The 15,000-nt window shown below is 34.6% G+C and overlaps 1 protein-coding gene across 1 annotated transcript in view; it reads right to left on the reverse strand.

Moving 5' to 3' along the window:
- Positions 1 to 14,304, reverse strand: part of LOC137656373 (uncharacterized) — a 48,272-nt gene extending 33,968 nt beyond the window's left edge. Inside the window, 8 exon segments of the mRNA XM_068390548.1 lie at positions 205 to 414; positions 1,821 to 1,908; positions 2,438 to 2,484; positions 9,027 to 9,132; positions 10,159 to 10,232; positions 11,355 to 11,526; positions 12,830 to 12,924; positions 14,064 to 14,304. Coding sequence (XP_068246649.1) covers positions 205 to 414; positions 1,821 to 1,908; positions 2,438 to 2,484; positions 9,027 to 9,132; positions 10,159 to 10,232; positions 11,355 to 11,526; positions 12,830 to 12,924; positions 14,064 to 14,304 — 1,033 coding nt within the window.
- Between the last annotated feature and the right edge of the window lie 696 nt (positions 14,305 to 15,000).

Below are 15,000 nucleotides of genomic sequence, written 5' to 3' on the forward strand. Positions count from 1 at the left end.
TTTCAACAAAGAATGAACATAAGCTACGAGTTAACCAAAAAAACAAAAACAAATTGAAATATATGAAATTTTGTGATGATGTTTAGCATAACAATAGACTATTTGATGGAAATTTAGAAATGGGGACTATGTATTGGATAGATTTCAAAATATGTATTTTTTCACTTTCTGCAGAGAGAGAGAGACCACCTCTTCAACACTTACTTTCACAAGGCAGTATGGGCGTCATATCCCATGTGTTATCTGCCAAACACTCAGCATTTCCTGAGGGCTGCTTCGTAGATCCTTCTGTCATGTAAATCCCAATACACTCGAAGGACACGACACTGCCCGGACACCTCTCCAAGGGCACGGCCGTGACGTTGGTCGTTAGCCATGTGGTGTCCGTTAAGTTGAGGGCAGGACAGGATGATTCTGGAGAAGAGATCGCGCTGTTTATTTTTCACTCTGTCAGTTCAATTTTTTATTAGTTTTTCCATTTCATCTTTATTTTGTATATGTGTATGTATACTATTATTATCATTATTAGCTAAGCTACAACACTAGTTGGAAAAAACAGGGTGCTATAAGCCCAATGACCCCAACGGAGAAAATACTCCAGTAGGGAAAGGAAATAAGAAAACATAGATAGAATAGTGTGCCTGGGTGTACCCTCAAGCAAGAGAACTCTAACCCAAGGCACAATACTAATTGGAAAAAACAGGATGCTATAAGCCCAAGGACCCCAACAGGGAAAACAGCCCAGTAAAGAAAGGAAATAAGAAAACATAGAATAGTGTGCCTAAGTGTACCCTCAAGCAAGAGAACTCTAAGCCAAGACAGTGGAAGACCATTATACAGAGGCTATGGCACTATACAAGGATAGAGAATAATGGTTTGATTTTGGTTTGTATAGGTTGTGGTGGCCTATTGGACACGTACCTTGCCTGGCGATCTTCCGTGCTATGGTTAGAGTCCCGCTGCAACCTCACCATCCTTGTGAGCTAAGGATGGGGGCTTGGGGAAGCCTATAGGTCTGCCTACTGAGTTGTCAGCAATCATTTAACCTGCTCCTACTGTACTTGGTCCTATCTTGATGGAGAGGGGGCTGGAGCGGGAATCGAACCCCATTCCACGATTCAGACACGTCATCTTTAACCTCCGCCAAAGAAGTTGGAAGAGGGTTATGTTTTACCCGCTGTTTGTGTGTGTGTGTGTGTGTGTTTGTGTACAGCTTCCTGGCCACAACTTTAATCATAGATCAAGGAAATTTGCAGGGATTAACTTCTAGGTAAAAAGCTAGAAATGATTAAATTTTGGAAGGCCAAGGTCATAGGTCGAGGTCCAATTCACGGTCCAATTCACATAATCAGCCGTAAGTTTGGACTTTATTGTCACAGAGTCTTCCAACTTGGTTCATATGTAAGTGTATGAAAATTGATGACAATTAATACACGTTAAGGTCACAGGTCAAAGGTCAAGATCAAGGTCACGGTCCAATTCACGTAATCAGCCATAAGTTTGGACATCGTTTGTCACAGAGACTTCGAACTTGGTTCATATTTGAGTGTATGAAAACCCATGCCAATTGATACACGTTATGGTCAAAGGTCAAAGGTCAAGGTCAAGGTCAAGCAGATTGTCCAATTCACGTAATTAGCCATGAGTTTGAGACAGAGAATTCAAAGTTGGTTCATATTTGCGTGTATGAAAATCCACGCCAATAAATACACGTTAAGGTGAAAGGTCAAGGTTAAGAAATAAGCTGCCGCGGCGGAGGTCTGCCCTCTACTGAGTGCCCATCTAGTTGTTATTGCTTTTTTAACGGTTCAAAGACGTACCTTGTTCAAGATGCAGGGGAGTGACGTACATTTTAACGATCTGCGGAGAGACGGTACCCCACGTTGGTTTCGTATCAAACAGGTTGCACTGTAAGTAAAATAAAGGGTCATATTACCTTTTATCTATTTAATGATATATATATATATATATATATATATATATATATATATATATATATATATATATATATATATATTGATCCGTATTCAACTTAATAATCTCATTTTTAGCCCTTTGGTCATTTTCAGTTAGATGCAAATATCTTTTGTTTGCTTGTAATACACACACACACACACACACACACACACACACACATATATATATATATATATATATATATATATATATATATATATATATATATATATATATATATATATATATATATATATATGTGTGTGTGTGTGTGTGTGTGTGTATTGTATAAGGTCTGAACGTGATGAAATCTAAGTAGGTCTATATGTTTAAATTAAGAACACTTTAAAAGAAATTCCAGAACAAAGCAATTTTAATAATAATAATAATAATAATAATAACAGAGTTTTCCAATGCAACAAAATAATGATTTCCTGTTTACAAATTAATATATAAGAAAAGAATTCTCACAAAAACTTACTAGAGGATCTGTTAACGATACTTTGGGCTTTCCATTCCAACAATTCTCTGTGGAGTATTCAAGCGTAGAATTAATAGAAAATAAATAGGATAATCAAGAATTAAATTCCCATAAGGAGTAATGATAACAATAAATATTAATGATAATAAATGGTAAAAAACAAGGAAAAGTACACATCTGTGCGGTGATTGGCCAATCAGCGCTTAGTTGTATCAGCCAATCAGCAGGCTTCAAGGGCTAGTATTTTGTTTTGATAGTGATGTGACTGACACATCGTGTGTATAATCGGTATTTTTTAACCTTTTTCGATTTATTTACGGGAATTTGATGGATATATTTGAATCTACAGTGATCCCAACATCTAAGGGTGAGGTAGATAGTGAAATAACGAGTGAGGACGTCAATGATTATACGTATTTGGATCGAAATGTTTGTACCCCAACCAGCTGGAACTAATGTTCCTGTGCTATGGCGTCATTGTTATGCCGAATCTAACAAGATTTTCTGTTATTAAATGACTGGATTGACTGCCTCTGATAACTGGATTGAAGGTAGTGACTGGTTTTACTGCTGCTTATAACTGGCTTGAAGATAGTGACTGAAATTGACTGCGGTTAATGACTGAAATGGTTGTAACATACTTCGTCTTTGGTAGTTGGTGAGTGTTACAATTATATTTTTTGCCCTAGCTTCAAAGTATAGGTTATAATTATTATATTTTCAATTTCATTACATTCTTTATCAATTTATCTATTATTCTTCAAAAGTACTTACCCCTGGAATACGTAAAATCCATCTCAATTAATAATTTGATATTTTCTCAATCAATTATTATAGCTCACCTTGTGTTTTACCTCATATAAAGGAGTCATTTGATCTTTAAAACCATTCTCAACCCATTAGTACAAATTCGACATAACTACGATGTATTTTACGTTGTATTTTATATATATTGTATTACCCTGTTACGTAGTGGGTGTATTATGAATGTATAATTAGCGAAGTATGATGTAGAAATTATCCATTAACTTTTTTTATTTGTCATATTTATAAGTGAGTTTTTCCCCGGCTTGAATTGTTGCATGTGCTGCCATCTCTTTTCAGATATTGCAATTATATTTTCTTATATTTGATTACAAAATAATGTAATGCCTCTTTTTATGTCTTGTTTTTTGTTAATGTTAAGGTAGGTTTTTTTTTATTTTATTTCAGATAAGTTAGGTCTTTTTGTTTCAGATAAGTCATTTTTTTTTCGGAGGAAGGGGGGGTGGTTAGTTTTTATTTGTCCAAGTTTTCATAAATGGTATAATCTGTAGTATAGTTTTTCGATATATATATATATATATATATATATATATATATATATATAGATATATATATACACACATACATACATATATGTATATATATACATACATATATATATATATATATATATATATATATATTTATATATATATATATATATATATATATATATATATATATATATATATATATATATATATGTATATATATACATATATGTATATATGTATATATATATGTATATATATATATATATATATAGATATATATGTATATTATTTCTGTATTTCGATTGCATTTTATTGTGACCGTTATTTTCGCCAATCCTATTTTAAAGTTAAGTGGGTAGGATGTGTGATCCGTAATCTTCATCGCTTATTCTCTATTGAAATTATTATGGAATGTCCGTGATTATCCTCATATTTTATCAAATATCAATTTTCTGTACCATTATAATATTCTGAAAGCTTAAGTTCATTAAATAATAACAATTGCCTTTGATATAAATGAGATATTTTCATTTTGTAAAAGGAATTGTGACTCATATATAAGACCTTAGTAGTATTTTAGTAAGTTTTGATCTTAGAACTTTTAGATTCATGGCTGGTGCACAGTGGAAAGATCATACCACAAATGTGGAATTCGTGAAGAGATTTGCTGTACAGAAACTTGAAAAATAGGCCAAAAGCTCAAAGGATTAAAATGGTTTGTACATGTAGTGAGAATGGATGCGTAACAGTTCTGTATTATATGTTAGAAAAGTAGCAGATGTGGAATTATCTATAAATCAGGGAAAAGTAAAGGATAAAGGAGAATAGAGAAAACTAATTTTTCTCGAAAATGTCTATTGGGGGTGTACGCTAATTTTTCTGTTTTGAAGCAGTTTTTATATACAATTGAAACTGCATGGTATTTTTCAACATAGGGTTATTAGCACATTCCCTGAATATAGTTTAGTATCACTGCCGCATGTTTTAATGAAGGAAAAGTGTTTGGAGTGGTGCGGTTAAGTGGGTTACGTTTGGATGTATTCCTGTAATCACCACTGCTGCACAATTCAGATTCAATTGGGGTTTATGACATGGTACTGTAAGATAGGTTAGGTTATATTGTGATTTTGGTTAGTTTAGAATGCAATTATGGGTTAGTTAGAATGCGATTTGAGGTTCATGGCCTGGCACTGAATATAGGTTAGGTTATATTGTGATTTTGGTTAGTTTAGAATGCAGTTGTGGGTAAGGGAGAATGTGATTTGAGGTTCATGGCCTGGCACTGAAGATAGGTTAGGCTAGGTTAGATTACAGTAGGGGTTCATGACTTAGTACTATAGGATAGGTTAGGATAGGTTATATTGTGATTTTGGTTAGTTTAGAATGTAATTTGGGGTTAGTTAGAGTACAATTGGTGTTATTTTAGAATGCAATTTGAGGTTCATGGCTTAGCACTGAAGATAGGTTAGGCTAGGTTAGATTACAATTGGGGTTCAGGACCCGGTACTATAAAACATGTTATTTAGAATGCAGTCCTAATACGATTACTGTCTTTTCTTTGAGTAATGGTCAAAAGAGACCAGTAGATTACACCCCCATCATCCTGGTAGGATGCAGCTCCCTACGTTAGGTTAGCTCAGAATATATCAATTTAGTTTTAGCTTAGTGGATAATAATAAAACAGTCTAGGAACAAATTTCCAGCTTCCAGCGCAAAATTTTGTTTGTTCCAAATCAATATCTGTATATTTAGTTGGGTAGTGGAGTGTATTTTATTAATGGAACGGTGTCATAGCCTTGTAGTTTCGACACCGTAAATATAACTATTCAACTGATGCATCTTTATTGGATTATTTTTGTCATAGATTTCCGTCATTACCATCATAATCATTCTTCTACATATAAGCTTGAAGTTGGTTCTGCTCAAAACTAATTTATTGATTATATATATATATATATATATATATATATATATATATATATATATATATATATATACTGTATGTATATATATATATATATATATATATATATATATATATATATATATATATACTGTATGTATATATATACCGTATATACTCGTGTAATGTTCGACTTCGTGTAATGTTCGACCCCCCTATTTTGCCTTCAAAATCATGAATTCATCATATACCTCATGTAATGTTCGAGTCTTGATTTTGGCAGTAGGCTAGATGTCTTTTATCTCCAGCATACCATAATTACCAACAAAGTAAGGGTTATGCCTAAGTGCGATAAACAAATGTATAAAACAAATCGGAACAACACCTAAATACTAACATCTGTTTACAATAACAATTGAGTATTCAGCGTACATTTTATAGCGAACACTTTAGTAGACGATTATCACCACCGCCTAATAGCTTTCAAAAACAAGCAAACACTTCAAGTAGCAAACAAAATTAGTTCATCGTTTTGAGTAACAAATTACCATTACCGGTAATTGCAGGTAATTACGGTGATTATAATTACCCGTTATGCTAATCATTTTTTTTCCTCACAATATATATGAATAAGAATTTACTCATAACCCATCAAGATGTCTACCAAGAAATATAAAAAATTTACTGCAAAATTCAAGCTTCAAATTATTGCAGCCGCTGTCCGCTGAAGCGACAAATAACGTTCAAGCCGTAAAAATGTTTGGAGTTACTGAAACTAGCGTTCGAACTTGGAGAAAAAAAAATGTGGATTCAATTAATAAAAATTTTTGCGGTTTATTATTAATATCAATTAATATACAATACCAAGTAAAATAAAATGAGCCTTATTTTTTCATTAACCATATCACGTTATAACGTACGCAACCCGACAGTTTGCTAGCTTCATAGCTGCTGCGTTATGGCAAAGTCATTACTCCTAGCAAAAAAAAACTATTTATGATGGTTTAGGAAATAAAATCCATGCTAATAATATGTCTGGTGTTAAATGAACATGGTTAGTACTGTATATATAGGCCTAGCCTATGTTTACCTACCAGAAGGTAACCTTATATACGTGTAAGCATAGCCTACGATTACCTACCGGTAGGTAGCATAGCCTAGGGTAATTTTCGCGTAGGCCTAGCTTACGTTTACCTACCGGTAGGCCAGAAATTTTTACTGTTTCAAATATATATCTCGTGTAATGTTCGACCCTTACTTTTTTAACTGAAAAATAGGTCTTCAAAAATCGAACATTACACGAGTATATACGGTATATATATATATATATATATATATATATGTATATATATATTACATATATATATATATATATATATATATATATATATATACATATTCACACATATATATATATATATATATATATATATATATATATATATATATATATATATATATACACATATACACACACACATATATATATATATATATATATATATATATATATATATATATATATATATGCAGTATGTTACAGTAACGTCCCTCTTTATGTCAGTTCAACGTATGTCGGTTGTGAATTTACGTCTTTTATTCTTAAGTAATAAATATAAAAGTAAAATCCAATTTTTGCCGTTTTACACGATATTACGTTGGTTTCTAGGATGCACAGTAACAAAAAAGTGCTTAACTGTACCGGTCCTGTACTGTACTTCACATGGAAGCTTATTAATGTATGTATCTCGTTGTTATGAAATGATAGCAGGTTGTAAGTACTTTTTCGTGTTCGATTCTCTTATAAGGAATATATAAGTCTCTTTATAGGGCGGGAACCCGACCTGAACTCATATCGCACCTCTTGGAACTAATTAACATTGTATGGCGAGGTATCATATACCATACATTTTGCAGAATCATATTTTGCACCATATATATTGGGTAGAAAAATGTCATATAATTGATTTAACTGGTTATATGTATTAGCCTACACCATGAAATGTTCGCACACAAAATGTATTGAATCTTATAATAGCTATACTTTATAGGTGTGTTGTAAGACTAATTTTCCATAGAAATGTGTTATATTGTATATATTATAGATTTAAAACTTTGCCGGCCTATGTAACCATCCTTGATTGGAAGATGTGTTACCCTACAAAAGTTTGCCACAAAAATAGTGGGTGGTGTTTTGGTAGGCAATCTCAAAGTCATGCTTTTGCTTTGGTATGCGATCTCGCCTGATAGCAGCGATCTCACTTCACTTCGCGGCGAAGCGAAAACTATTAGATTTTCTAAGAAAATGTATACCGGGAATAATTATCAAAAAAAATAATAATCAATCATTGATGTAAGCCCTCGCAGCGCAACATTACCGCTTGCCAGTACATTTGGAGCTTAATGTTATTATTGTTTTGTGAGCGAAGCGAACCCACGGCGATGCAAAAACCAGGAGATCGCATACGAAAACAGCACCAAATAGTGTGCTTGAAGAATTAGAAGATTACCACATGGAATGCGTATTAAACAAAATACGTTATGCCATTAAGTTTTGTAGCAAAGAATGTGTTACGCTGAATTAATAAGCCAAGTGGCACGTGTTGAATGACAAAATTGACATAAGGATTGTTTCTTTGCATAATTTTGTCAGATGACATGTACTGAACAACATAATTTTGCTACAATTAATTGAGTATACTGTACCCGAAGAAATTTGTCATGCTAAGTAAACTAGCCACTAGGAAAGCGTACTAGTTTGCGTTGCCTAAATAAACTTGAACATATACAATATTAGTTTGTTGCAAGGGCTGCGCTATTCTTCATAGGTTTATCAGAAAAAACGCATTAGGCTACCTAAGTTTGTGACAAGTAATGTGTTGGGCTACAGAAGTTTCTCCTGGGTAATGTGTTATGCTACATGACTGTCTCAAGGAGCGTGAGCGTGTTGGGATTCTTAAGTTTGTGTTAGGCAACATAAGTTTGTCACAAGGACTGTGTTAGGCATTATAAGTTTATCACAAGGACTGTGTTAGGATCGCTATGTTTTAATGTTAACATAAGGAATGTACAGTGTTGAAAAACATAAGTTTGTCACAAGGAGGCCATTAGACCACTAAGTTTGTCTCAATGAATGCATTAGGCTACCTAAGTTTATCACAGTGATTGTGTTAGGCTACATACATTTGTCAAAAGGAATTTGTTACACAAGTTTGTCCAAAGGAATGTATTAGGCTACACAATTTTGTACAAAGAAATAGGGTAGGCTACATAAATTTTTCAACGTTAAGGCTACATAAGTTATTGAATCTGTGGAAAGAAATTACCAGAAAAGTATATAAGGAAATAATTGAAAGCCGTAAAAAGACATCGAAAAGTAAATGCTTACCCACGTTTCCATGGTATTCGCCTGTAAGGGTAACAAAGCCATCTATGTCGAAGGTCACCCCAAAGTAAGTGATGTGGAGAGGCGTAGAATCCGCTGCCGTTGTCATCTGTCATAATGGTGTGCGTACAATTTATTTTTTATTTTTCAGACTCTATGTCTGTCTGTTTGTTTCAGTGATTGCATGTGGTTTGGCTATAAGATTTATGTATAGGATGTCTAGCTCATATAGGCCTAGCTTAGGCTCTAAGATTTGCATATCTGATGTATAGCACAGGTAGGCCTAGACTAAGCTCTTAAGATTTACATATAATGTATAGCTCAGGCAAGATTTACATATTATGATGTATAACTCAGGTAGGCCTAGATTAAGCTCTAGTCTAAGATTTACATAGGCCTAGCTTATACTCTAAGATTTACATATCTGATGTGTAGCACAGGTGGGCCTAGCATAGGCTATAAGATATACATATAGGATGTATAACTTAGGTATTCCTAGCTTATGCTCTAAGATTTACATATCTGATGTATAGCACAGGTAGGCCTAGCATAGGCTCTAAGATCTACATATATGATGTATAGCTCAGGTAGGCCTAGCTTAAAATGATGAGAATTGACATTTCTTACGACACTTTGGTAACTGAATATATACTTATCTATCTATGTATATATTTTTATATTAACAATTGCATACACTAGATATCTTATATATTGAGATCTATCCACCTGGCTCTAGTTTCCTGGCATTTACATCTATAGATTGATAGACATAAGGGTGCCAGTTTAGTATGTGGCCTACCTTTCGAATATGGCCTACAAAATTCTATCTGTTCTAGTATGTGGCCTAACCTTACCTTACCTAACCTAACCTAACCTAACCTTACCTTACCTTACCTAACCTAACCTAACCTAACCTAACCTTACCTTACCTTACCTAACCTAACCTAACCTAACCTAAACTTACCTAATCTAACCTAACCTAACCTAATCTAACCTAACAAGTCAGATAGGCCACATACTAAACCAGAATAAAAAAAGGTAGGCGACATACTAAACCAGCACCGACATAAGTTATTTTTTTTTGCAATTAACAAAATTTATCTATATAGGCCTATTAAATAAAGTGAGAGCTCACCTCAATCCTCAACACCTGAGGAATTGGAAGGCCAGATTCCATATCCTTTGAAATGGCGTGTAGGTTGTGGGTACCTGGAGAACAGAAAACAAAGATGACCTCTTATAGATGCCAGTAACTGGGAAAGTAATTCAGGCTGTTTTATTGTAATGCTTTATCATGTATCAGTGACTCTCTCTCTCTCTCTCTCTCTCTCTCTCTCTCTCTCTCTCTCTCTCTCTCTCTAGACAAGATCATAAGAACTCTAAATGCTTAAACTAAATCGCCCTACAAAAGAGCAAATGGAGTCTCCGCGGATGGACTAAAACGTCTTTAAGACTACTAAAATCCTTGTAACTTATTGTAACTCTCTCTCTCTCTCTCTCTCTCTCTCTCTCTCTCTCTCTCTCTCTCTCTCTCTCTCTCTCTCTGTTTTGTTACTGGAAACTGGGACTTTGGCATTTATGGTATTATATAGATATCATTTGTTACTCAAAAAGTAGGTTTGTTAGCCTTTGCTAATGATCAACTACATGGAATATGAATACTATCTGTTCGCGCCCAGAAAATATGTCTTAAGTAGGCCTACAAATATATCTATGTTTTAAAAATTATGCTCTTAAGGCTAAAAATTCTTTTCAATGTCCATGAAGGCTTGACTCTATATGAAAAAAAGAATCTACCCCTTGTTGAGTAAATAAGCCTATATCTCTCATTCAAAAGTATTTTTAATTTTATTTTCAACTGAATTATCTCTTTTGAGAAATAGTGGTTGGGCTTTCATTATATTTAGGTTTATTTAGGCTTATCTGTGTAAAATGGCAATGTTTGTTTCTGTTTAAAAGTTTATAGGTCTATAAAAGTCGCTCATGAATGGCAGAGGCAAGGAACAGCACATTGCCCTAGAGACTTGCTATATATATATATATATATATATATATATATATATATATATATATATATATATATATATATATATATATATATTTATACACACACACACACACACACACACCTATCCAACAAGCTAGGACCAAGTAGGGCCAGGCAATGTCTGCTGATGACTCAACAGGTAGACCTATAGGCTCCACCAAATGCCCTATCCCTAGTTCACAAGGATAATCAGGTCGCAGGCACTACTAGAAACTATCCAGCATGAGCGTGTCTCGAACCCCCGTTCAGTAGATTGCCAGGAAGTGATTCTACCCTAGACCTACCTATGAAATACTGCATTCCTTTTTCTATCCTGTCACCCTGGCTCGGCGCTTTCATGTTCCCCGTCACTTCGATGGTGTAATTAGCATCTTCCACTGACATGTTCCTTCGGCCAATCAGCGTCCAGCTGTTTGCTCCATCTTTGGTGTTACAGGTGCTTGTTATGCATTCAGCCTGGAAGAGGAAAGGATATATTACATGCTTGTTTGGGATGGAAAGGGGTACCGCAGGCTTAGACACTAGTCGCGCTCTCCTGCACTGATAATAGTGCAACCTATTTAAGCTTGCCATCGCATGTTTCATATTGTTTGAATTTTTGTGACATTTTTGTTCTCAACTGTTTGCCGTTAATGTTTTTTATCTTTCGCTATCTCCCGCACTGATGATAGCGCAACCTATTTAAGCTTGCCATCGCTTGAATCATTTTGTTTGAATTTTTGTAACATTGTTGCTCGCAACTGTTTGCAATTGCTTTTTTTTTATCTCTCGTTCTCTCCCGCACTGACAATAGCACAACCTGTTTAAGTTTGCCATCTTATGTTTCATATTGTTTGAATTATTGTGATATTGTTGCTCTCAACTGTTTGCTATTTTTTTTTTATCTTTTGCTCTCTCTCGCACTGACGCTAGAACAACTTGTTTAAGCTTGCCTTCGCATGTTTCATATTGTTTGAATTTTTATGACATTGTTGCTCTCAACTGTTTGTATATAAGCTCCTTATCTGTTGAATAAACCTCACTTGCCTTCTCCTCGCCTCTCTGCACACCTTTGTAGCAAAGGTGTGCTGTCAAAGGATTAGTTATTTAGTATCAATTAAATATAAGAGTTAGATGGTTTTATATCAACAACAACAAGTAATGTTACTTTCCTAGGCCCCTGCAGGATAAAGGCCTCAGACATGTTTTTATTCCTGTATGGGGTTTGGCCAGTTTTCATCACCACACTGGCCAGGGCAGATTGGTGACAATGGGACATTTTCATCTGATAGCTCACAGCAAACCAACCTAGTATGGGTGATCCTAACTAGTACAGCTTTGCTGATCATGGCAATACACAAACCCTTTCACCACATTGAGGTATCCCTGCTCAGAAAGGGATGATTGTATGTATATATGTATATATATATATATATATATATATATATATATATATATATGTGTGTGTGTGTGTATATATATATATATATAAATATATATATATGTGTATATATATAGATATATATATATATATATATATATATATATATATATATATATATATATATATATATTCAAGCAAGCCAAATATTTTAATACCTTAACGTCTGCATTCTCTCTCATACCTCAGGATCAGAGACCCAAGGGAGAACCACTCAAAGACAATAGCTTCTGGTGGACCGGAAATCGAACCCTGATCCAATAAGCTGGTATGACAGTGACGTAACATTTAGCCATGAAGAAAATATATGGCTTGTTTGAATAGGAACTTATAACTTACCATCGTCATAGTCAGTTGTTCTCCATCTGGGCTTATCCAATTTAACTTTTTGTCCGCTACTGTTAATTTGGAACAGTCTTTTTCCAATACACAAACTAAAAGAAGAAGAAAAACATGTTAGGTTTTTTTCTAAATTAATGATTGTCTCATATATTAATGCTGAAAATATGTTGAAACTTCTTAAACTTTTTTAAGGTATGGTCACCAATTTGAAAAAAAAATATATGATAATAGAAAATTTACCTAATGGAAAACTAAAAAGACTAGCCTACATTATTTAGGCCTCCCTAAGCTATGACAAAACTGAAATGTTTCACAATAAAATTGGTAGAGGAGTAATTACTCTCTATAATGTTATTTTGGCATAGTATTGCACAAGCTCTAATCTCCAGGTCTCGGTACTTTGTAAGATGCTAAATGGATAAAGTTAAAGAAACTAGAACAAAAATAAGTTTCAGAAATCAGCGATTAGAGAAAAATATTTTTCAGAAGTCAGTGATTAGAAAGAAAAGTAATTTTATAAGTCAGAGGGAAGAAGCCAGGGGTTAGAGCAAGATAATGTTCAGACGTTAGATTTAGTAAGTCAGTAGATGAGAAAACATAATCTCCAGTGGACAGGGATAGGAAGTTATTGCTTAGAGCAAAATAAGCTTCAGATGTCAGAGTTAGTAAGTCAGTAGGTAAGAAAGGCTTCAGAGTTCAAAGGTAAGAAGTTAGTGGCTAGAAAAACTAAACTTCAGAGGTCAGAGTAGAATAATCTTCTGACTTCGTAGGTAGTAAGTGGATGGTTTGAAAAATATAAGCTTCAGATCAAAAGTAAGAAGCCAGTGGTTAGAGCAAAAGAATCATCAGAAGTCAGTGGATAGAGAAACTTAAGCTCAGGTGGTCAGAGGGAAAAGGTCAGTGGCTAGAACAAAATATGCTTCTGAAGTCAGTGGTAGGAGGTCAGTAGTTTGAAAAACATAAACTTAAGAGGTCAAAGGGAAGAAGCCATCGGCTAGAAAAACAAAAGCTTCTGAGGTCGGCAGTAGGAGGTCATCGGCTAGAAAAACAAGGCTTGTGAGGTCAGAAGAAAGTCAGTGACTAGGGAAAGATAAGCTTTTGAGGACAGAGGAAAGAAGTTAGTGGCATTAAAAACAATCTTCAGAAGTCAGAGGTAGGAAGCTAGTGTCTATAAACACATCAGCTCAAGTCAAAAGTAGAAGAGCGGAAAACGTACGAAACCAAAGCTCACCTTCGGTACAGATGTCGAACACAGTCGTCCAACTGCCGTCCCAACACTCTGTGAAGCGAACGCTGTGACCTGAGAGCCAAGAATACCCTTTCACGCATTTCAACACTGCGGCTACTTTATTACTTCCACTTCTGATCTCTTGCGTAACATTTTCATGGTCCTTCAAAACCGGGTCACTGGAGCAATCTGTGAAAGCCTTTTCTGCCAAGGGAAAAATGGCAGTGTTAACAGACTTGCTCATTCTCAGTATAGTTTTTACTATTCTACCTTATGTACATGTGTGTATTTATGTTGTAAGGACATGGATACGGAAAGGAGTAAAACATCTCGGAGAAAACACTTGGCCAATTGTTATCGTCTGTGGAAAAAATCCACAGCTTATCTGAAAAGGGGACACAAGATACTTACCAACGCAGATTTCTGTGTCGTTGTACTTCCACTCTCCGTAATTGCAGTAGCCGTAGCTTAAGTATTTCTCGGCGTAGCTTTTCCCTTCAGCGCACAGGTAGACGAAGTCATTCGGCGTCACTGAAACCACAATCTTGCCGTCCAGTATGGGAGGGTCTAGGCAACCGAGGGACTCGCCTGAAGGATGAAGGGAAAGGAAGAAAAATGGTTAAAGGAGGCGTGGTTTAACTCAGTTGCTCAAGTCTGTGGATTTACACGTGCTATCTACATTAACTGTAGATTTGGGCTGACATCAAATAGCCTCCCAGGCACCAACGCTGCAACATGTGGCCCAAATTGATTAATCTAAGCCGAATATATCTGCTATAATAGATAATTATAGAAGGTTCACCTGAATATACACACATGTATATGTATATATATATATATATATATATATATATATATATATATATATATATAGGCCTATATATATGTATATATATATATATATATATATATATATATATATATATATATATATATATAT

This window comes from Palaemon carinicauda, chromosome 17 (genome assembly GCF_036898095.1).
Source record: "Palaemon carinicauda isolate YSFRI2023 chromosome 17, ASM3689809v2, whole genome shotgun sequence".
Lineage (NCBI taxonomy): Eukaryota > Metazoa > Arthropoda > Malacostraca > Decapoda > Palaemonidae > Palaemon > Palaemon carinicauda.